This window comes from Limulus polyphemus, unplaced genomic scaffold (genome assembly GCF_000517525.1).
Source record: "Limulus polyphemus unplaced genomic scaffold, Limulus_polyphemus-2.1.2 Scaffold1042, whole genome shotgun sequence".
Lineage (NCBI taxonomy): Eukaryota > Metazoa > Arthropoda > Merostomata > Xiphosura > Limulidae > Limulus > Limulus polyphemus.
In genome coordinates, this window is record NW_013666652.1 from 277163 (window position 1) to 300213 (window position 23051).

General features: G+C 31.3%; 1 protein-coding gene across 2 annotated transcripts; it reads left to right on the forward strand.

The window, feature by feature from the left end:
- The first annotated feature begins 3365 nt into the window (after positions 1 to 3365).
- LOC106461841 (ADP-ribosylation factor-like protein 2) lies at positions 3366 to 22754 on the forward strand. Of its 2 annotated transcripts, none has more exons than XM_013921700.2 (6): positions 3366 to 3542; positions 13544 to 13654; positions 14206 to 14368; positions 14760 to 14840; positions 16469 to 16628; positions 21573 to 22754. In XM_013921700.2, exons 1-5 carry the CDS (start codon positions 3478 to 3480, stop codon positions 16601 to 16603), a joined length of 555 nt encoding a protein of 184 aa, XP_013777154.1. In that variant the 5' UTR covers positions 3366 to 3477; the 3' UTR covers positions 16604 to 16628; positions 21573 to 22754. The 2 variants fall into 2 exon arrangements, with proteins under 2 accessions (XP_013777154.1, XP_013777153.1); XM_013921699.2 differs by lacking the exon at positions 21573 to 22754 and adding an exon at positions 17321 to 17564.
- The last annotated feature ends 297 nt before the right edge of the window (positions 22755 to 23051 follow it).

The window sequence follows — 23051 nt, forward strand, 5'->3', positions numbered from 1 at the left end:
CTTTGATTTTGCAAACTATCTACTTTCAGAATACGCCAAAGAAAAAAAAATGATTGTATAAGCAATCTGTAATATATTATAAATGATTTCATGATAATGTAATTAATCAAACCAATCTTATTAAATATATAGGGGTAATAATTGATATAATTAAATGAAATGGTCTTTTCACATAAAATGTATTAGTACGATGTTAGCTAAAGCAACCAGTGTTATTTCAAAACATAAACATTATGTTGATTAGGATACTTGTATTCATTACGGTGTATTGAGTTTGGGTTTTGCTACAAAACATACACTTTACACCTAACTCTTAATAAGATTATATACTGTTACCCAGTAATATTATGATTTGAATCTTCTAAATTCACGATGTTTATAAATCAGAAATTTGAACATTTATGAACAAATTTTACTTCCTCCAAGAGGGCCGAAGGTCGCCTAGAGGAGTCACCTGTTTTAACCACTCGCACCAATATACAGTAGTGTGTTGTCTGTCAGTCTGTAGAGACTAAATTGAGGTCACATAAGGGACGCTTAAGGTTACAATCTGTACTATCGTGACGTCAGTAAAAGGTGCGCATGTCATGAATCGCGAGAAGAATTATGCATTCTGTGGGCTACAACAAAGGATAACATATGAGCTTCAAAAGCAAGAAATAAAAAATATTTGTTACTCTTGGAATAGAACACTTTCGTAGAACGGGCAGAAGAACATCTAGCCATAATAATTTATCCTTGTTTTTCAAGTATTTCATTCCAATATCAGATGTTCATGAACATGAAACTCGATATTCTATATTAGCCGATTATTATTTTCCTCAAATGATAGCAAATTTTGGATTAACTTCTCTAAACTGTATTGGTGTGAAATGTTTAGATGTTTCAGCTTAAACAAATGTAATTTTATTTGTTTATAATCACTACCCCGAGTAGTTAATACATGATTGGTCTGGAACACTTAGAGGTAAAGTAATTCAAAAAAGTAGAAATCATTAAAAACACCAAAAATAACTAACATTTCGTTTGTCTCCACTTGGAGGACAGCTAGTGAAGTTCCCCACTGAGACAGCGGTAAGTCTTCGAATTTGCAACGCAACAATCAGAGGTTCTATTTCCCCTCAGTGGACGCAGCAGATACCCTGATGTGGCTTTGCTATAATAAAACATACACACACAATTAATGAAAAATCTAAATACAAGGAAAAAGTGTACAAAATCATCAACATTAAATCTAAAAAATTGTAAACAATTTTAAAGTATTACAAAATGCTCAATCGTACATATTAATTAGAATAACGCTGTTTTTGTTTGGAGTTAAGCACAAAGCTACACAATGGGTTATCTGTGCTCGGTCAACCTGGGTATCGAAACCCGGTTCCTAGAGTTGTGAGTCTGCAGACATGCCGCTGTGCCACTGGGGGGCGAAAACTGCCAACTCAGTAATTAAAATTCATATTAACACATCTAATATTTTAATTACTTTTTAATTGTCTTACAAATGATTCATATAAGAGATATATTAGTCTTAGCATTAACAGATAAAATGTATTAAAAATATTCAGTTTTCAAAAAATCTTAATTGAAGTCAATAAAAATTGATAACAGTTTAAGGATATTAAAATATTTAATTACTTTTAATTCAGAGACAGAAAATTCATTTCCTTGGTTTAAACCATTCAGTTTACAAGTTGCAGTATATTGAAGTGATCCAATATCTTTAAACTTTTATAGCTTCCACGCTAAAGTGCCAATATTATATGGAAAATATATTTTTGTCATCCTTTGAGTTTAATGCTTTCTTGTTATTTTGAACAAAATGTATTTCATGCTTTTTATTTCTTATTAGATTTATACTTTTATATATTTCTCTCTGATCAAATAAACATCCTTTTTATTCATCAAAGTAAATTATGTTTTTAATAACGTACTTTTTAACACCCTCAGACTTCTTATACATTTTTTCATTTGCAATTTTAAAGCATGCATCTTAGATCAAAGCTCTAAAAGTTCATTCATTATAATTCCATTTTTCTTGTCTTTTATTTTACCCAAAACATTTTTTGTTTACCAACAGAACACCATAAGAATTACCGTTTAGATAGTATGACATATCAAATAAATTAATATTTTCTTTCATATCTTTATATAAACGTCATCTGTTCATATCTTGCAAGTATAAGAATCGGTATCATAGTATAATAAGTCATCACAATACTTTGGTTTCATGAATCCGTAGTGGAAATCATACATGAATGTTTTCGAAAGATCGAGGATTCAGAACTTATTATAGAACGGATTGTTACGACAGTGGAAGTCAAGTGAACCTGGTAACACGTGATGAGTTTCTAGAAATATCATAAAGGCCCGAGAGTTTGCCAGACGCCCTCTATTTTAGTATATAAACCCTTTCACTTACAGCCACAGTTAACAATCAAGTTACAGAAGTAATGTTTTCTAAACAGACCTTGTCAGATTTTTTCGAAAAATCAAGATATACAAATCCACACTATTAGTAGTATTACTTGTAATAGTAGTTTTCACAAACATTTCGCTGGCGTTTTCAATACGTTGAGTGTGGCTGAATGGATTAATTGGAATTTATTAAAGTTTAAAAATTAAAGAATTATAAAATTAATGTGTACCTATTGTTACGACAGCGAAAGTCGCGTGACGCTGGTAACACGTCACGAGTTTCTAGAAGGATCATGACTTTTCCTGCCAACTCTAGTCTTTTCTAGACGCCCTTTATTTCAGTATATAAGCCCGGCAAATAAAGCAGACAAATAACTGCAGATAGAGAGATAGAGAGACAGATAATTGAGTCAAGCGAGCGGTAGTAATCATAACTAAAGTGCGTGAATTGTTGTGAATTATAGCGTGTGTTTAAGTTAAAGTGACTGTGGAAATTCTGTGTATTGCAAAGTTGTATTGAGATATAATAAACTAGTTTTATTTAAGAAAGGACTTGTATCGCTGAAGTTCCTCGGGAAGAATTTATACCGGAAATTAACAAATGACCAGAGACGTAACAGGATTATATAATCTTGATCTTTGTGAATCAGCACGGGTACAAACGACTCACGAGAACAATCATTTAATTTTTAGGATTCTTAAAACACAAAATAGAAAACATTAATGTAAACTAAGAAAAACTATCCTTCATTGGAGACATTCCCAGATTTCATGTATTCAGGGGTTTATGGATTATATGTTTATTTTTGTGCATAATTGGTACATAAAATTAGCAATTAATTATATACTCAAGTATATTCTTACTATTTCTATGATCTTATATATATTATTACTAATCTTATGGGTAAATGGCTTGCTTACTTGTACTAGCGCGTCATCTATTCTAAAAAGTAAAAAAAATACTAAAATGTTACGTCTGATCTGTTGAAGACGAGTGGATATTGTGCCTTGCCGGTTAGTTAATAAAACAAATGCTATAATTTAGCAATTTGTATAAGCGGTATGGGCTTGTTGACAATTTTGAAAAAAATGAAGCAGAAAGAAAAGGAAGTGAGGTTGTTAATGTTGTATCCTTTAGTTTTTATTGTGTACTCAGTGTTTAAGAAAGCGTAGTTTCTAACTTAGGCGATGCGTGACTCAAAACATCGAGGCCTCACTAACAAAAGTTACGCCTGTTTTTAGAATAACATTAACAGTTAAACTATAAGTGTAACCGCAATATTTATAAGTTGTAGTAAGGTAGTTTATGCTGTACCTTGTATGCAAATGAGAATATGCTTTACAGTACACTTACGGCTAATACATCGCTGCGCCATCAGTCCCACGCTTTTAAACTTACAAGTTACACTTGCAGATGTCACTGAAGATCTCACTTTTTTACTAAGTATTTAGATAACATAGACAATAATCAGGACGTATGAGACCGAACGTAGCATGATTAGACTGAGACTGGAAAGTTTCACTTTTTGGACATTTTCTGGCCTTCCAGCCATTGTTTAAGTTTGATATAATTTCACAACTATTGAACTAATTCAGTAATTGTTAATCAAAACTTTACAGTCTTTGTTGCAGGATATTACAGTGTACATTGGTTATTAGGGTACCAAAGGCAAAATACATATATGACTCGTGAGACATTTTTAGTTTTAGTGCATATGAATTCAAAAACTTTGAGTGAACTGAAAGTAAAGAAGAATGTATAACATTAACAGTATTTTAACCACACTATAGCTTCTATATCCTGACCAGAAAAATTAGTTAATGATAAATAGATAAGACAATGTAAGGTGTAATAATAAACATATTTTGAGGCCATAAAAATAATTTTTTTTCATGAATTGGGATAATGAGTAAGAAAGTAATGTACAGATTTGGGGAATTTTTAAAAATTAAATTGCTTTTAATTCAACTTGAGCATGAAGAACAGGATAATGGGGAAAATCAAACAACTGACTTACTGAATAATAATAGGTAGGCATAATGTGCTTCCTTTCTTAAGTATCAATGGCTTATTGAATACATGAGAAGACTGAGGATAAATGGTATAAGTTTAAGAGATTTAAATTGTAGACAAGCTAGAAAACTTACAAAACTATAGGAAAGCTAGGAGTTTAGTTAAAGAAAGAAATTAAGAAATCCAAAAGGACTTACAAGAAACAGTGCATAATGTTAAAACTAATAGCAAGGGTACTTTAAACATGTTAAAGGTAAGCAACATGTTAAAATGGGAATTGGGTAAAGGATGTTTGTGGCTAGGTTTTTTTGAAGGCTTTGAAATGGCTGAGTTTATAAATGTTCTTTCTTATTTTTGCAAGAGAAGATACTAAGAATGTTCTTGAACCTGAGCATTCTGTGAAAAATATAAAGAGTCAGTTTGAATTGTGTAGTATTAATCCCTTTAAGTAGAAAGATTGAGAGAGTTAAAATAGATAAAATCATCAGAGCCATGCAGACAAGGTTTTAGATATGTAATAATGTGAGCTTCTCTCTCTCTTTTCATTTTTGGTATGTCCATAGACATTAGGCAGATGTTTGAGAATTGAATAGTTTCTAGTGTAGTAATGTTACTTCTATTTTTAAAAGGGATGATAATAGTTACTCTGGAAATTATAGGCCAGTTAGTCATCTATATTAGAAAGATTTTCAAAAAGCTTTCAGTAAGTTCATACATAAAAGATCAGCCAAGAAAATCACATAAGAAAGGTTGTGGAGAGACTAGTTAATTGTCCACTTTCTAGTTACATGCCAACTAGTGGATTTACTGTTTATGGTAACAGAGGATTGGAAGTTAGCTAATGTCACTCCTCTTTTAAAAGGAAGTAATAAAAATTGTCATGGTAATTACAGGTCTATTAGTCTTACATCACTGATGGGAAAGGTTTTGAAAATATGATCAAAGATGTTTTGCAAAGTATAAAATTTTATTGGATAATCAACATGGTTTCACTAGGGGAAAATCTTGCCTTAGTGATCTCTTGACACACTTTGAAGATGTTACTGCTGAAGTAGATGAGGGTAAGAGTGTGAATTTCATGTATCTGGATTTTCAGAAAGCATTTGACAAGATGCTATATAAAAGGCTTGTTAAAAAAAAATCTCTAGGTGTGAAGGATAAATTGGCTCATTGGATAGAAAAATGTCTAGATGGAAGAAATCAAAGGGTTGTTATAAATGTAATTCAATCAAACTGGGTTAATGTCACAAGTGGGGTACTTCAGAGCTTATTGTTAGGACCTTTGTTCTTTTTGATTTTTGTCAATGACATAGATGAAGGAATAGTCAATGAATTACTTAAATTCATTCTTGTGGGGAAGGTTCCAAAAAACATGGCTACAGTATCTTTCTGTCCGGATTTTTTGAAGGCTATGAACATGGGCTCCGGAGCATGTGCCGAGCACAGTGAGGTCTATAGTTAGGAGGTCTGAGGGAGTGCTTAAGTTCCCCCAGCAATTTTAAGCATTTTATCTTTTAAAATGCATAAAAAGTGGACAACTTATAATATCTACACAAATTAAAAAAACATGAGTGTTTTTATATAAAATCTACAAATTTTATTATATAACAAGCATCATGATTAAAAATCAAAAACACAAATATATTTTTCTTACGTACTTCAAAACTCAAACAAATGAAATGTAACTTTTTATAAGTAAGGATGAAACTTGAAACAATGTATGAAAAGCTCACAACTATTTATACAGTATGAATATGATTAAACAGATGCATTTTAGTTTTAGAAATAATGTTTTTATTCATTCAGAATCTTGCCATCCTAATATCTTTAGAAAATGAGATGTTTTTCTCAATTGCTTCAGTTACCAAAGGAATCAATAATCTAGTCCATATCACTTTCTTGGTCTTTGTTCACAACATCTCTGTTGCAATAAACCATTACCAGGTTTCAAAGTCTTTTCTGACCCATCTTGGAATGCAAATAGGTGAGAATGTGGCAGAGACTAATAAAATATCTTTCTGTTCTTACAGGTATGGGTGGAAAATTTTTCACAAATTGACTGTAATGAGGTAAAAGTTTAAACACAGATTGATATTCAAGCCAGTGAACCACAGATGAAAGATTGGTGAAAGAATGTTTTTTGGAGAGTCCATGCTGGACAGTATGTGCCTCTCAGCTAAAACAGGGTCAGAATCAATATCATAGAAAGATCAGGCTGTTTGAATCATTTTGATATCTTCATTGGCAGCCAGCGAAACAACATCTGCAAGAGCCAACAATATCTCTGATGACTTTTCTTGAAATCACATTTCTTTGGTAATTTTGTCAATTGCAGGGTAATAAAATTTGTTCAAATAAAATGAGAAAAAGTTGTTATATACAGTTGGTACCTGCAGTGGTTTTCCGATTACTTCGAGTTCTCAGATTTTTCATCAAACTTCTCTTTCACAATCTTAACTTCCATTGCATATTTATCATGTGACAGAATGAATTCATAGTCTAGAATGTTGAAAAGAATATCTCTAGAGTCAGAAGTTAAGTTTGAACATAACTTTTTTATTGTCAAACGTGTTTCTGCCACTGAAGCCACTACTTTTACTGAGGTGTAGTGACAAGACACTCATTGCAACTAATATTGGTAAGTCAATGTCATGTTCTTTGAGTAGGAATTTTAATAAGTCATATAAAGCCTCTCCTGTGGTTGAAAGAGTGTTATAGAAACCCAAAGAAACATTCTTTGATGAATCCCACATATACAAAACGGAAGCAGAGTGACACTCGTTCCTGCCGGCCAGTGTCCCTAGTTTCATTGACAATAATGATAAACGAGCCAGTGCTTTTTGATGTACTGTGTTACATGCCAGAATACTCGTTCAGCTATTAAGTTGATCAGCTCATGTTGGATTTCAGGAGATGTCCACTGCATATGGGCAGCCCCCTCAGTGGCACAGCGATATGTCTGCGGACTTATGCCGCTAGAAACTGGTTTTGATACCCGTAGAGGGCAGAGCACAGATAGCCCTTTGCATAGATTTGTGCTTATTAACAAACAACAACAGCATAAAGGCAAAAGACATTTTCTGAAGTTTTTCTTTCATCCAAGGAAGGTCGTGGGATTGGAAGCTAACTGACTCTAGAAAATTGCCCCTGTTTTGGTTTTTCAATTCTCCAAGATTACCGTGATTCTCATTGTTGCCATGCATTGGTATGTTTTGCTGAATGCAGTGAAAAATTACTTCAATACTAGCATGTAAATAATCATGGTTTTTTTCACTTGTTTGTAATGTTTAGTTTCTTGCATTTGTAGAACTGTTGTTCCATGATCAGCTATGTCCCTTTGACACATCCACTTGATCATGGCATTTGAATGAGCCTTTGTTGTAGAATGCTGGTTGAGGACATCAGGATGCTGCCAGTCTTTGAAGGTGAATTGCTTCTCTTTATCACTGCAGAATTTTTCACAAGGAAAGCATGATACTTCGTCTTCATGAATGGAGTAGGAAATCCAAGGATGCTCCTTATACTATGCAGGGTTGAAGTGATGGTTTTGTGTACCAAATTTTGAAAGAATAGGCTGCTGAGGAGAATCAAATTTAGTCACTGCAGGAGTTGGCTCTAAAGAATGAACATAGTCATTTAATTAATGTCTTCAACTTGAGTCTCAGATTCAACTAATTGTAATTAAGTTTTGGGCAGAAGCTCTTCTCAGTATCTGTGGGTGCTGGAACTGTCTCTCCAGTGGTTGAAACTTGAGTTTGAGTGTTGGCAGAATTTTTTCTTCTTGACCATCAGAAATTTCTCCCTCTTCTTGCAGTTTCATTTTTTAAAATCTGAGAATGTCTGGTTGAGCATGAGGAGCAACACATTTGGTTGCCACTTTCTGATTTGCCTTTAAAAGATCGAAGTTGAAGCTTCAATCATAGCCTGCTTTATTATCTTTTTGAAAGATCTTACAGACCAGACACATAATAGTCTCACAGTATCCATTTTTCTATCTGTCATGTTCTAACAAATTAAATTGAATACCTGAAGAAAAATCAGCACGAAACTTTAAATCAAATATGAACAGTAAAGCATTTAATGTAAGAATAAGAAATATCAATTATAATTTTATGATTTTACTAATTATGAAAATAAATGAATTATATAATTATATCTTCCCAGATTTTCACAATTATCTGCCCAGATTAGCCATGTTAGCTATATGGGGCCGTACTGATATGCTTGCATTTGCTGATAATATTAAGATCTTTGGTGTTGCTGGCTTTGAGGAAGATACTGCTGTTTTACAAAAGGACTTGGGTCATTTAGTGAGTTGGGGAAATAAATGGCAGCTCGGTTTTAATTATAATTAATTATAGATTATAGGGTTATCATGAATTGAATTATAAATTTAATACTGATGGGAATAATCTTAATAGTGTTATGGAAGGAAAATATCTTGGTTTCTTAAGCTATCCAACCAATTTGATAGTGGTAGGGCAAATAGGATTTTATGTTGTATCTACAGAAATATATAATGCAAGTCTAAAGATGTTGTAATTTATTGTTTAGATCACTGTTTAGGTCACATTTGGAGTACTGTGTCCAGTCTTAGGCTCCTTACCTTAGAAAGGACATTGAGCTATTGGAAAGGGTTCAGAGGAGGGCTACTTTGGTGGAAAGTTTGTCATAGGAAGGCAGGTTAAGATATCTGAAAATCATTTTCTCTTGAAAAAGAAGAGTTAGAGGAAATCTATTTGAGGTGTTTAAGATTGTTAAAGGAATTAATAGTATTGATGCATGACCTATTATGTATTTAGTGGTAAGAACAGTAGGACTAGGGAGAACAAATATACATTTTGGAGGTGTAGGAGTCATCTTCAACTAAGACAGTTTTATGGGTTGCCTTCAAATGTGATGTAGTAAATTAAAAGAAGTTTAAGGGAAGGCTTTATAAATATTTGAATGATGAGGACTTGCTTTGATTTGAGTTTGTTTGTTTAAAACTTAGTGAATGGGTTAGCTTAGATGGACCAACAGGTCCTTTATTGTACAAAAATTTTATGTTATGAACTATAACCACTCTTATCAAAGACATTATTGCAAAATTGAAGGTATCTATTGTTGAATGTAGTTATTCAAATCATCATAAAATATCTTATACCAATATACTTATTTTTATGTGAAAATAATTCATGTTTATCAAGTAGAGACAGATAATCTTATGCATACCTGTGATTCAAGTGTAAGTATATTGTAGAATTTTTTTTTATTGTAATGGCGTGATTTCTCATATCATAGCCTATGAAATTAATTAGTGTTAGATATACATTTGCTGCTCTAAAAGTAAGGAAAACATTTTGGTGCAACTGAGAACAGGAGTCTCAAAATGTCCACCTGACTCACACTGCGAGTAAAAGTCATGTAACTAATCCAGTTTGATGAGCCATATAGAAACATAGAGAATCCAAAACAAGATTGAGAAAGAAAGAAAGAAAATGAAAAGTAAGCTTAGAGTAAATAAATAACCTAGAAAGTAATTAGCTAATAAATGAAAATAAAGGCCACCAATTTCTTGTAAAGATCCCTCCCACAAAAAAAGAAAGGAAAGGAAAAAAATGGCCTCTGAAAGGAGGAAACAGTTACTGGGGAAAGTACTATGACTCCAAAAATGTTAGGGAATGGAGGAGATAGCTCCAACTTACTCCTCTAAACACTGAGGGGTACCACTACCCTTCCCTGAAAACTGAGTTTAATGGATTCGTTATTCATGATTTTGGAATTTTTGCTGTTGAAATTCAGGTAGCTACTTCATGAAAATTAGTTTTTGTGATTTTTATATTTAATTTTCTGGAATTTAAGGATTACAGATTTAAGTTTTAGGCACTCTGTGGTCATATCCCTCCCCTCCCCCCATCGATCACTAATGATGATACTAAAGGAATTACACCTTAATTTCTTAATCCAAGTCAGTTTAACACAGATATTCATTACAGTATTCTAGACTTGCTTAATACCCTGACTTTATCAATTACAGAAAAATTCTAGAAAGAGAAACTCTCCTTAAACCATTTTGACAATATGGACATGATGAATGGTATGGAGGTTAATGTGATAGTTACCTGTAACATTGTACAAGTGGTTGAATTGAAATTTTAGCTCACCTGCATTATAATTGACTAAAATAAAACTTTTTGTCTTATTATGAAAATGAGAAATTAAATTGACAGTGTTTTATCATTCATAGACTTTGATATTTAAAAACCAAAGATTATCATCATGAAAAAAAAAGCTACATTACCCACAGTGGGTAACTAATAGACAAATAATATTGCATGATGAATAAAAAACTGCTGTATATTAAAAGGATTAAGAAGAGGTCAAGTTAAGAGGTTAAGATCTTTAAGGGTTTTTTGTTTCATGAAAATAAGAAATGCTTACTTTTAGTATTATCCAGTTTTAAAATGTAATCAGTTGATCATTTTGTAAATATATATATATAAAAAATATATAAAAAATTGGAAATGGATCAATTCCATCAATTCAGTTGTTGAGTAGTTGAAGAGGAGAAGACAAATGGTCATTGTTAATGGAATCCAGTCAAACTGAACTGCTATTACCCTCATGGGTCGATTCTTGGGCCTTTTCTTTATTTACCTGAAAGATATTGATAAGAGAATAATTAAGAAGTTAGTAAAGTTTGCTGATAACATTAAAATCTTGAATTTTTCTAGCTGTGTTGAGGATGTTGAATTATTACAGAAAGACTTGGATCTGTTGGTAAGGTGGGCAAGTATTTGGCAAATTACCTTTGGTTATGGTAAGTGAAGGCAATTCATTTAGATTATTAGAATTTGTATCTCATGTTCAGTAGAGATGAGAACCCACTCAATAGTGTGATTGAAGAAAAGGATCTTTGCATAGTGGTAGAAAAGTTAATTAAGTCATTGAGGCAGTAGTAAACCTGATAAAAGATGTATTTATAGAAATATTGATTGCAAATCAAAAGATGCAATCATCTCTTTATACAAATCACTAGTTAGGTCTCACTTGGAATACTGTTAAGATCTTTAAGGGTTTTTTGTTTCTTGAAAAGATTAAGAATAAGAAATGCTTACTTTTAGTATTATCCAGGGTATTGACAGAATTAAAGCCTTCAATTTGTTTTTGCTATATTCTGAAGATGATAGGATAAGAGGTCACAAGTTTAAGACTTGGAAAAGACAGGCTAGGCTCCAGTTAAGATAGTTTTATTTTCTAACAGGGTGATAGACTTGCGGAATGAGTTACTGTCAGCATAGTGGAGGCCAGCACTCGACAGAAGTTTAAGAAAGGAATCAATGATTTTCTGAAAAATAAAGGATAGGCTTAAATTTTAATTTTATAAAATGTAGGTATGAAAGGGTAGTTTTAAAGGACCAAATAGTCCATTACTGTCCATATTTATTTCATATGAAGTTAATGAAAGCTTCCAACTCTGGAAAAAATTAATAAGGCTCCTAGTTGTGATTGCTTCTAATGCCTTCATTGTTTTTGATACAGTAAGTCAGTATATACTTATTTCAAAAAATATTTAATTGAAATAAAAATCTTTGTCTTTGTTTAAATGTCAAACTATATGTAACATTTCTCTTGATTTCTATGAATTCATCCTCTTAAAAAAATAAGACAAAATGGAGAATAAAAACTTACTTATGAATGAGTTATTCCTTAAATATAGTATTAGAAACAAAAAGATGAAAGATTCATATTAGAATGGATACAGTTCATATGAGAAAGAGGATGACATTTACAACAAAGAATGAAAGCTACAATAATTTATTACATATGTTTGCTCAAAAGTAATAATGTTAAAATACTAAATTGAAATTTTGTATAATGAAATGTATCTATGTATGTGTTGTACAAATTTACAAATCTATGAATGACCTATTTTCTTTGTTATTTATTGTGTTATAAAAAATGTTATATGCTTTAGGTTTTTTGCTTCAGTATATGATACAACCAACATTCACAAGGAAATTAATTTTAAAAAGCTGGTACAAACACTGAGAGTTATCAGGTTTTGAACCTATTTGACATAACTTGAGTATTAATTTATAATTTTCAGTCTGTTCACCACCAAACAAATGCATAACAAAAGCAATGTAGTTTGTTTCTAATCAAACTGTTTAAAAATTAGCTTTCCAATACACTTTATGAGAGAAACAAATTAGGGATAAAAACATCATGAATACTAGACTACATTGTAAATCATTGAGGCCTTTTGGTTACTCAGTTTTCAGACTTTGAGCTTTTATTATTTTTCATAAAAAAACATTTATTCGTAGAATATTTATTTTACTATTTTTTTTTAGTAACAATTTTCATTTACGTATATTGTTGGCTGTTTTTTTTTTTCAATGATGTATCATAGATTAGTTACTGGAATTATAGCACTTCAGAACTTAATCTTGTAGCTGTAGAATAACCAATTTGGAAATATCAGCCAACTGTTTCTGGCCATTAGATTGTAAAAGTGCTTGGGTTGTCAGATTATTTAATTGTGATATATATAGTTTTACTCATTGTCAGGGTATCATGAATGATGTTGATAAGTAATATATGAGAGAGCATATGATATATTTTAGAACAGTTTCTGCAAATGTTTAAATCCATTGGCTTTGAAGAAATCATGAGAACCTAAGAAAAGGTGAGGTGAAAGAAATTCATTCAGCCCAAGTTCACTTCTCATCCAAAAAAATATAATAATCAGCAGTCAGACCAGGAAGTAGGAAAATGTTCAAATGATAAAACTGAGACCTTTCAGTCAAGTTATTACTTTATCTTCCATAAAAAGAAAACTACAGGTTTGAAACAAATGTCAAATGACATAAAACTAATGATTTACATATTGTATAATAACAAAGTATTAAGTTAAAAATGATTATTTTAAGAACTTTTGAAACATAAACATTTTAAAAATGAATTAGTATTTAGATATTTGGTGAATTCTGTAATGGTATTTTAGATGTGCATTTCATGATTTTGCAAAATAATACTTTTTAAATTTTGCAATATTTTTGTGAGTAATAAAGTAATATTTTGCTAAATAAATTGCAAGAAAAGTTAATACTTAACTAGAATCATAAGAGGTTTAGATAATGCTGGGAAGACCACCATCTTGAAAAAGTTTAATGGAGAAGATATTAATACTATATCTCCAACTTTAGGATTCAACATCAAGACTTTGGAACACAGGGGGTAAGTTTTCCTAGGTTATGGCCTTTTAAAGTTATGTTATTTATTTTGAACTGATATTTATATTTATTTATTATTGTTTTGGAAATAATGAAAGGAAACTTAAAATTTTTTATTTACAATTAAAGGTACAGATAATAGTGTAGAATTGATAATGATCAATGTTTCTTTATAAAATGCTTTCTAAACAACTTGTTGTATATTTATATATATTTCTGATTTTAGCCTGAAGCAGCCATTTTAAGCATAAAGTAATTTTGTTGACTTTAATAGTTTATTTTTATATCTATGAGTACAAAAGTGATTTATGCATTCTTTTAACATAATTTTTATGTTTTTAATTGATGAAAAATAAGGTAACGTATCATACAGATCACCACTGTAAGAAGCCTAGACTTCTTTTTTAATTTGGCCTAGCTGAAAGTTTCTAGTAAGGTATGGAATTTCTTGATACCATTCTAACTCAATACTAAGTGGTAAATTTAATGATAGTTTGGGCTTCATATTTCTTTTTACTTCTGAGGTTTCTTTATAACAAGCATTTTGTTTTTCAGGTTCAAGTTGAACATGTGGGATGTTGGGGGCCAAAAATCACTCCGTTCATATTGGAGGAATTACTTTGAGAGCACAGATGGCCTTATTTGGGTTGTAGACAGTGCAGATCGTCGACGGTTAGAGGACTGCAGGAGTGAGCTTCAGACACTTCTTGTTGAAGAGGTTGGCACCTAAGGTTTAAAAAATAATAATTTTTGTAGGGATCAATAATGATAACATTAACTAAAGATGGTTTCAATCTTAAAGTTAGCATAGCAGAAAGGTAGTTTAATTGATATGAAATTAGTTTTTCGTATGAACATTATAGATTTTCTATATACCTAGTTACTTTATCCCTATGTTTTGATAATAAAAATGCTAAATATACTAAACTAACCTAAAGAAAACTAAGCACTATTGGCTTGTTAATAACAGTGTGTTATTTTTCATAAGAACCAGTTGTAACAGAGAAAAGATTAGAACCAAAATGTTTAAAATGCTAAGTATTTGGGTTGTTTGTATACATACATAAAATTTTTATTTTTTTATTTTTTCTTATTAAATATATCAACAGAGGCTCGTGGGAGCAACATTACTAGTATTTGCAAACAAGCAAGACCTTCCAGGGGCACTTCCTGCTGAGGAAATTAAAGATGTAAGAAACAGATATTATTTAAATGGAGTTAATTACACTTTTTAAAAATGACTTGCATATGCTAATATAATGGTGTGTCGTTAAAGATGCGAGTCATGGCATCATAGGTGACTTGCTAAATGTTTATATATTTGGCTCAAAATGAATTCTTTACATTTGACAGTGCAATGTTCCTACACACAGACTTGTGGCTGAAAGTAAAAATTGCAACCTATTCTCAGGAGGTATATTTGTATAGCAAAGGGGGAAAGTCAGCACACTCAAATGATGATGTAAAACCACTTAAACACAATCCCACCATATTCATCCAGCAAGATTGTTAACTGATGCCAAAGGACAAAATATTTTGGAGAAAAGATCATTCAATGTTCTCAATGGAAGTTGAAAAACTTCCACTACAGAGTGTTTAGGATAGTGCTGGGTTCCAAAATCACACCCCGCTCAATACAGAACAAAGCCCTCATCTGCAAAATTAAGGCTATGATTATGAATGAAAACTCTTGAACCTTAAAAGCCATTGCTTGCAGTGAAGCTGGTCATATCTTGTGGTACCATTAAAAAGATAATAAACCAAGGTTCTGAAGCTAAAAAAGGCTCACAAACCAAAGTTCATAAGTTTCCAGCCACATTGAAATCAAGAGCTGTTTTCATGATAAGTATGGCTGAAGGATCTGGAATCACAGCAGTCCCATGTGCCACATACCTGTCAATTCTCTGATGCAGACCTTATAAAATATTTGTGCCTTTGGCCTGCTTAAATGAGGTCTTGAAAGCCAAAACCCAGTTAAAGTGAAAAGTATGTGGGAAGCTTGTTAAGATGTGTGATTTAAGACTGGCTTTGCCATTTTTTACAGAAGGTTGTTATAGTGAAAACTGCAGTTTCCAGCAATCATTAAAATCAAGGTTATCAGATTCAGCTTCATCAATAATGGAAAGAAAGTAGTACCAGGGACAGCACAGGGTCTGGAACATTGTTCTTATAAAGTGTGAATAACCCTCATTACTTGTTTATAAATTGATTTTAAATCTTTATTATTCCAGGCAATTTTTATATCAAAAGCATTTTATGTATGATTTGATGTAGTATAGTAGTAAATGTTAAGTTTTCATTACTTGATGAAATTTCTCTCAACAAACATTATTCAAATATGTATGATTTATTTTAGAAACTATCTACCATTTTGTGCAAAAGCATTTTGTATATAATTTTTAAGATTTTGTTGTTAACCATATTCTTTTTTTGCATCTGCATTTCATACCCCATTCCATTAGTTTGTTACCATAGTATTTGATCACAGTATCTTGTTTGTAATCTATACATATTTCTTGTTCATTAGCAAGATCTTTCAGAATGTCTACCAACAATACTTTACCATACTATCTCATGTTTTTGCCTTTATGGATTGTGTAATTTATTATTAAGTTATTTAATAGGTAAATTTCTAAGTTTCAGTTTTAAACTTGGAGTTTAGTCTTGTCTGAGATATCTGTAATAACTTGATCTGAGTTTTACTGGCGTTGCACCTGTATTTAAGAACGTGTAGAGTAATTACAGTTTTCTTTGTACAAGTTGACTATCCTAGTAAAGTTTTGTGTAATATGTAAACAGGTGTTTTACTATTCTTCAGGTTCTAGAGCTGGACTGTATTAGTTCTCATCATTGGAAGATCTTACCTTGCAGTGCTGTCACTGGAGAGAATCTATTGGAGGGAATTGATTGGACTCTAGATGACATAGCAGCTCGTATCTTCACTTTAGACTAAAGAAGATAATGCTGAAATTCTCCTAGTAAGCACTTTTTCTTTTAGTGATTATCTAATTTAGATATAAAAATCTTTCAGGTGTTGTATAGTCACCAATATTTTATATAAATAAATATACATATATATATATATAAATAAGTAAAAAAATGTGAAAGTGATAAAACAAAGAAATTAGACTTTTTGAGAAAAATCACCTTTAAATCACTATGATAGTAATTTAAAGGTGATTTTAGTGAAAAAGTATAATTTCTTTTATATATGTGTATATATATGCTGCATTGCTATATGAATGAAAAGTTTTGTAATACCTATTTGTGTAAAACATGTTTTCATTGTATGAAGAACAAGTATGAAAACACCCTAGACTTTAAATGTTGATCTCATAAAATGAATTAATCTATAATTACTGTTATCAGCAGCACTGACATGAACCACATTAATTACGAAATGTTTTAATCACAAGCTCCATTATTGTAACTGCAAGCAGCTAGATCCAGTGGATAAATTCTTCCTTAAATATATCACTAAATATGTATTTATCTATCTATCTATATATTATTTTTTTTTTTTTTTCATTATATCCTAAATTGCAACTCCTAAATTTTGTATGGAAAAAAACTTGATCTAATGTTATTTCAAAATATAGTTCTTACTTTTAATATTAAAATTACTTGTATTTGATGAGAAATGCCCTAATGCATTGGTAACATATTTTAGTCAGGGAAAAAATCCAAAACAGTTTCAATGGACAACACTTGCATCAATTACCTGTAGAAATGGACCTTATTTTATCTTCTTGTGATACTTGGATGCATCTGACACCTTGTTTAAGGTTTCAGTATCCTTTCTTCCCTGGAATCAAGAGGCAGCTTTCTTTACTGATTACTCCTCATTTTTGTAGATTGCATTAGCATTGACTGTTGTATTTAATTCAACGTAAAATAAACAAATGGAAAATTTATTTGTTGCTGTTTATTTACACATTTCCACTGATAAAACCTATAAATTACTCGTCCATAGTCAGTAACTTATATAATCACCTAAAGTCTAACTATCAATTAATTGGTAATTTTTCTTTTTTTTATTACTATCTAATTTATATCTTATATTTTGGCTGTTAATTTTCCACCATCTTGGTGGAAATCCCCAGAATGATGTTTTTGTGGTGGTTGTGACTTGGATTTGATGACGGGTCATTTTAATGGAAAAGCTGGTGTGCTATCCACTCGTCTGTGGTCACTCCCATTAAGACTTGAATCACCTAACTTATTTGCATATTTTTAAATGAGATGTTTAGAATCTGCTGACTTCTAGGCTAGCTTGACTGAGTGTGCTATCAATTTATCGTATATATCTAGCATGTTGGTCTATTGCAGATATACTAATATTACAAGGTCATGTATGTCTATTATGCTCCTCAATTTTTACTTTTGCTGGTCTGCATTCACAAGGGATTTTGTAAATGGTGTTTTTACTTTCCACTGGTTCCTTATGTAGTTGGTGTATATTAACTTCAATGGTATTGTGTTGTGGTTCCTGAATACTCGTCTTAAATTATTGTGTTTACATATCCTCTGTATGTTTTCTGAGAGACTGCTGACATGAGAGAATATGGCTATGTCCATAATTTTTTTTACCTGCTTATACTTGGTTACTATCTTCTTTATCAAGTGTTCCTAGGCATCTTTTGTCAAGGTAATTTCTAAGTTTTATTTTGAACTTGGAATTTAATCTTGCTTGTCAGTTTCATTCATGACTAGCAGAGACCCACAAAACATTTCTGGCCAAATTAGTATCTTTATCATAACAGTACTTCTTTAAATATAACATTTTTAGCACAATACAAAGGAATTGTAATCGTAGACAACGAAATGTGTGAATACACTTGTATATAGGCCGTACTTTATAAAATTGTAACTTATGTTAGGCCTAAGTTCGATAAAGAGATAAATCAACACTGTAACCTGTGTACATTTTTTTTTTTTTTACTTTTGTTTAGTTAGGACTAAACTTTACTGTACTTAATACGATCAATAAATAAACTTATAATGTTATTCTGTGACCTAACGTCAAACCTTTTTTAAAAACATTAAAAAGTTTTTAATATTCTGTTGTACAAAATGGTTAGTAAAGTATATTTGCATTTCCCTTTTGTTGTTACTTCTTGTTTCATACAGCAATTGTAGTGGCTTGATCACTGAGCTTTGCAGCTTTTTGTGGTCGAGTGAATAGTGCGTATGTGTGGTTTTTCTTGGGGAAACATTCTAATTATGCATGCTTATGCAGCAGGTTCTCAGTCTTGGTTGTACATAAAACAAGCAGAATAATAGTATAGATACTTTGACAATGTGTATCACAAATAATTTGACAACCCAAGAATTTTTACAATTCAGTTCCCAGAGATGATGAATGACATCTATTAACCTTTTCTATATGGGTCACAGGTGAAAGGCCATGTCATCTTGTTTGTTGACTCACATTCAAAATTTCATTGAACTGCTATTTCATGAATTTATGTCAATAAGTTTGGTATCAAACTATAGATTATAATTCAAATTTTAGAACTATTCATTACTCAATTTGTTATTTAAAAGTAAGTATTAAAAAACAGATAAACATTGATTTTTATGTATCACGTGGTATGTTGAATACAGGATTGGTTCAAATTAGATGTTTGTGAAGTCAAAATACTATGTCTGTAGTTTCATACAAATTAGAAACTCAAATTACAGATATTGACAAGCTAGAATATAAAATATGAAGGTATTATCTTTTCTGTTTGCTAAAATATTGCTCACATAATAAATTAAACACAGTGGCACCCCACTCACCTCTTTCCATTTTTGGAAATGCTCCCTCATGTACACTTACTTCTATATATGACATGAATAATCAATCAGAAGCTCAGAATGTCCCCCTAGTGGTTTTCTCAGCCTTTTTAACTTACCTAGCATCATTTCTTTCTTTTAAATCAAGAGTTCAATGAGATAGGTTGTGACTTTAGTCTGCTTGAAATTTCATATTTTTTTAGAGTAAAATACATCTTAGCTACTAAGCTTGATAAATTATAGTTGAATTCTATGGTATTGATGTAGTAATTTATGTTTTTTTAGTTATTGAAAAAAAAATATATAAAACCTTAAAAAAATCTATTTTGTTTCATATCCTCCATGTACAAAATTTTTAAAAGCTTAGCAACCTACTTCAAGCAGCAACCGAGTACAAAGGTCCTAACTAGAAAAAATAAATGTTTGCTTTACTTCTTTATTTACTGTTCTATGTTTTAGGGAAAATAGCTTTATGAACTTATTTCCAAATAGCAATAATCTAGATACATATCTAATGTATAATAATTGAAATGTGACTGTATTTTACAAGATACTAGTCGACTAAAACACAGCCAGTTACTTTGTAAAGACCAAAGGTCACCTTTATGTTATTTGATAAGGTAACATGAGTGCATGTGATCCGCGTCGTTGTAACTTCTGTATTGTTAGCCAGGCACAGGTGAAAGGTCAATGTAAAATATATATATATAAAAATGTATAATGTTATGAGATTTAAGCTATTTCATCTAAATATTTATGTTTTCATGTTATAGTTTGTGTTCATTCTAGAATGAAAGAGGCATAATTTATGTTTATTTCCTCATTCTTTATGGTGGTTGTGAGATCGGTCAAATTTACCGAACCCGTACAGAGATTAATTACTGAAAATAACAGATAAAATACAAAGTTCTTTCTTAAGAAATGTTTGATAACTATCCAGACATTATAAAGATTTTGCATATGAAATTTCAAAATTTTCTGATGCATAAACATATTTTTAATGTTAAAATGAAAATTACTTTGCATGATAGATGATAGGCAAGATGCGAAAAGAAAAAATAAATCATGAGAGAAACATTGCTTTACAAACCTTAAGACTTAATAAAAAAAATTATTTTGCATATGAAAGCATTGTAATGTTTACTCATAAACTGCCAAATTTCGTTAACATTTGTTTACTAATTTAAAAGTTATAGCTTGAAAACTATAACAAGCACAAAATGGTTACGAGGTCAGTCCCACGGACCGAGCCCGGGTTGAGAGAGTTAACATATATTTAAAACTAGTCATTGGGATCGGAAGTGCTGTAATTACAGCAACTAACCCGTCATATCTCATAAAAAATTATAGCCAATAATATTAGTAAATAAAAACTGTCATTCCAATGTTACTGAAAAAGGATAAGAGAAATATTTTGTCAATAAATATGTTCTTATGAAAAGTAGTGATATGTTTAATATTTGAATACTGAGTAAGCAAAAGTCCTCAAATTACAATAAACTACAGTGTAGTATGCTATTCGTGAAGTGCCTTTATCCCTAATTTTCTTTCTTATGAAGTGTATTGGAAAACTAATTTGTACACTTTGTGACTAAAAAAGAAAAAAAAAGAGGCTGCATTACTTCTGTTACGCACTTGTTCTTTAGGGATCAATTTTCAGAATAAAAAATAATACTCAAGTTAATACGATTTTGGTTAAAGACCTGGTAACTGTATGAGTCTGTCATTATATTGTTGGAGTGGTTTGATTTATAGTTGAGATATTTACCCTGTGGGTTTTGCATAAGCTCCTGTGGTACATGAATTATATCTTGACAACATTCTACATACAATTCACAATGAAATTGAAGATAAATTCCCATCCCCAGACACAATGATTACTAAGACATAGTTCATGTATCACATGAAACCCACAAATATGGGTTAATACCTCAACTATAAATCACACTGCTCCAACAGTGTAATTACTTGCATCATAGACTGCCCAGTTTCCAGACTGTAATATTGAAGATGTCAAGAGGGAAGAAAACACATCACTACTACCTTTCTTGACAATGGATACCTGAAGCATAAAAATCAGCAAAACCTGAATATCTCTGTTGAAAGCATTAAAATAAGTTAGTTGATTCAATTCTTAATAGGAGACAAGTGGATATCACACCAGTCTTTTCATCAAGGGACCCAGTTGGCTACTACCATCGCAGAAATGGCCCTTCTCGGGACTTCCCTGAAGATGACAGCAGATTAGCAACTACAAAAATAGGATGAAATTTAATTAATTAATATCAACTGATAAAATAAAATATTAGTAACTAATTAGTAATTAGACCTATAAACCATGAAAATAATTAATATCCCATTGCCTTAATCTTACCATAAGTCTTAATAAGTATTATATGTTAACATTCAAGTGTTAGGAACAGTGAAACCTTAAGTTAGGTTATCAGAAACTTAAGTATCTTTAATGTTTATTTAAAAATATTAGAAACTAAAATGGTTAAACCTTAGATAGAGTTTATAAAATGTTCATTGGTGTAGTCAGGAGATATTATTTGTGATGGAAAACTGGGAGATTGAGGACAAAGTAAACATTGTTTGTCTTAAGAAACAAACTAATCAAGTTAGCTTACATTGATTTACACATTTAAACTGAGATTTCTGAGAAAAAATTACTTTTAGAATCACAAGATGACAATACCCATCCTATTTAACCTAGTTAATAGGCCTGAACAGAAAACTTCTGAGTATAGTAAATGTTGCAATAATGCTAATAAACTGCACCAAGCAATTAAAGAATAACTGAAAATTACATTATTTAACATATGATAAGGCAAAACCATTATTATAATGACAATCAGCTCCCTTAGTTAATTTGTATGCAAATACAGCCTGGCATTGATGCTGGATAGTTAAACTTGAACAGTGTTGATGAGGCCAGAGGTATCATCAGTCATTTTTTGGAAAAAGCTGTTTCCAGAGCATCTTTATTGCTTGGAGTTACTGGTATTGAAGTATAGTGAGTTAGCAGTCCACTCCATTTGATTAATTTTCTATGGTTAACCAGATTAGTACAATGGGAGGGGTATTTTGTCATCTACTAATTTTGAAATCATGGCCAATTACACTAGTATCTGGCAACACAATATAATGTATGACATTATTGGTACTGTTCTTCAGGATATACAGGTCAGTATATTCACTGATGCTTGTTCTTGCTTCTTATACCACTACTATGAATATCATGTTCTTTTCCATTTTCTGTCCAAATGAATATATACCTGTAATCTGTCTGTAGGGTGAAGCATAAATCATCTTTGAAAAGATTATTTGTTTATATGTTTTTTCTGCACCATTTCACACGGAGACAGTATCCAGATGCATCTGCCAGTATTTGATGCAGTCTTAGAGCAGTTCCTATATAACAGTGATGAGCCTGAATCAACAAGTAATAGTCATTTACTAATGTTTTGTGAGAGTTTGCCTTATTCAGGTGTCTCAGCAACTTTAATTTTGGTTTGAAAGTTATTCCTTATTCTATTAATGACACAGAAGACACTTTGTAGCCAATTGTAATAGTTTGCTGCGATTGGTTGGTTTCCTCTTGTGTTGGACTACAGTAT

What these genes read in the sequence shown, in the direction of transcription:
- LOC106461841 (XM_013921700.2), top strand. Translation starts at nt 3,478, where the DNA reads ATGGGCTTGTTGACAATTTTGAAAAAAATGAAGCAGAAAGAAAAGGAA. An exon ending in GAAGTGAGGTTGTTAATGTT is followed by an intron (nt 3,543 to 13,543) that starts GTATCCTTTAGT and finishes TAGAATCATAAG; the next exon opens with AGGTTTAGATAATGCTGGGA. An exon ending in AGACACTTCTTGTTGAAGAG is followed by an intron (nt 14,369 to 14,759) that starts GTTGGCACCTAA and finishes ATATATCAACAG; the next exon opens with AGGCTCGTGGGAGCAACATT.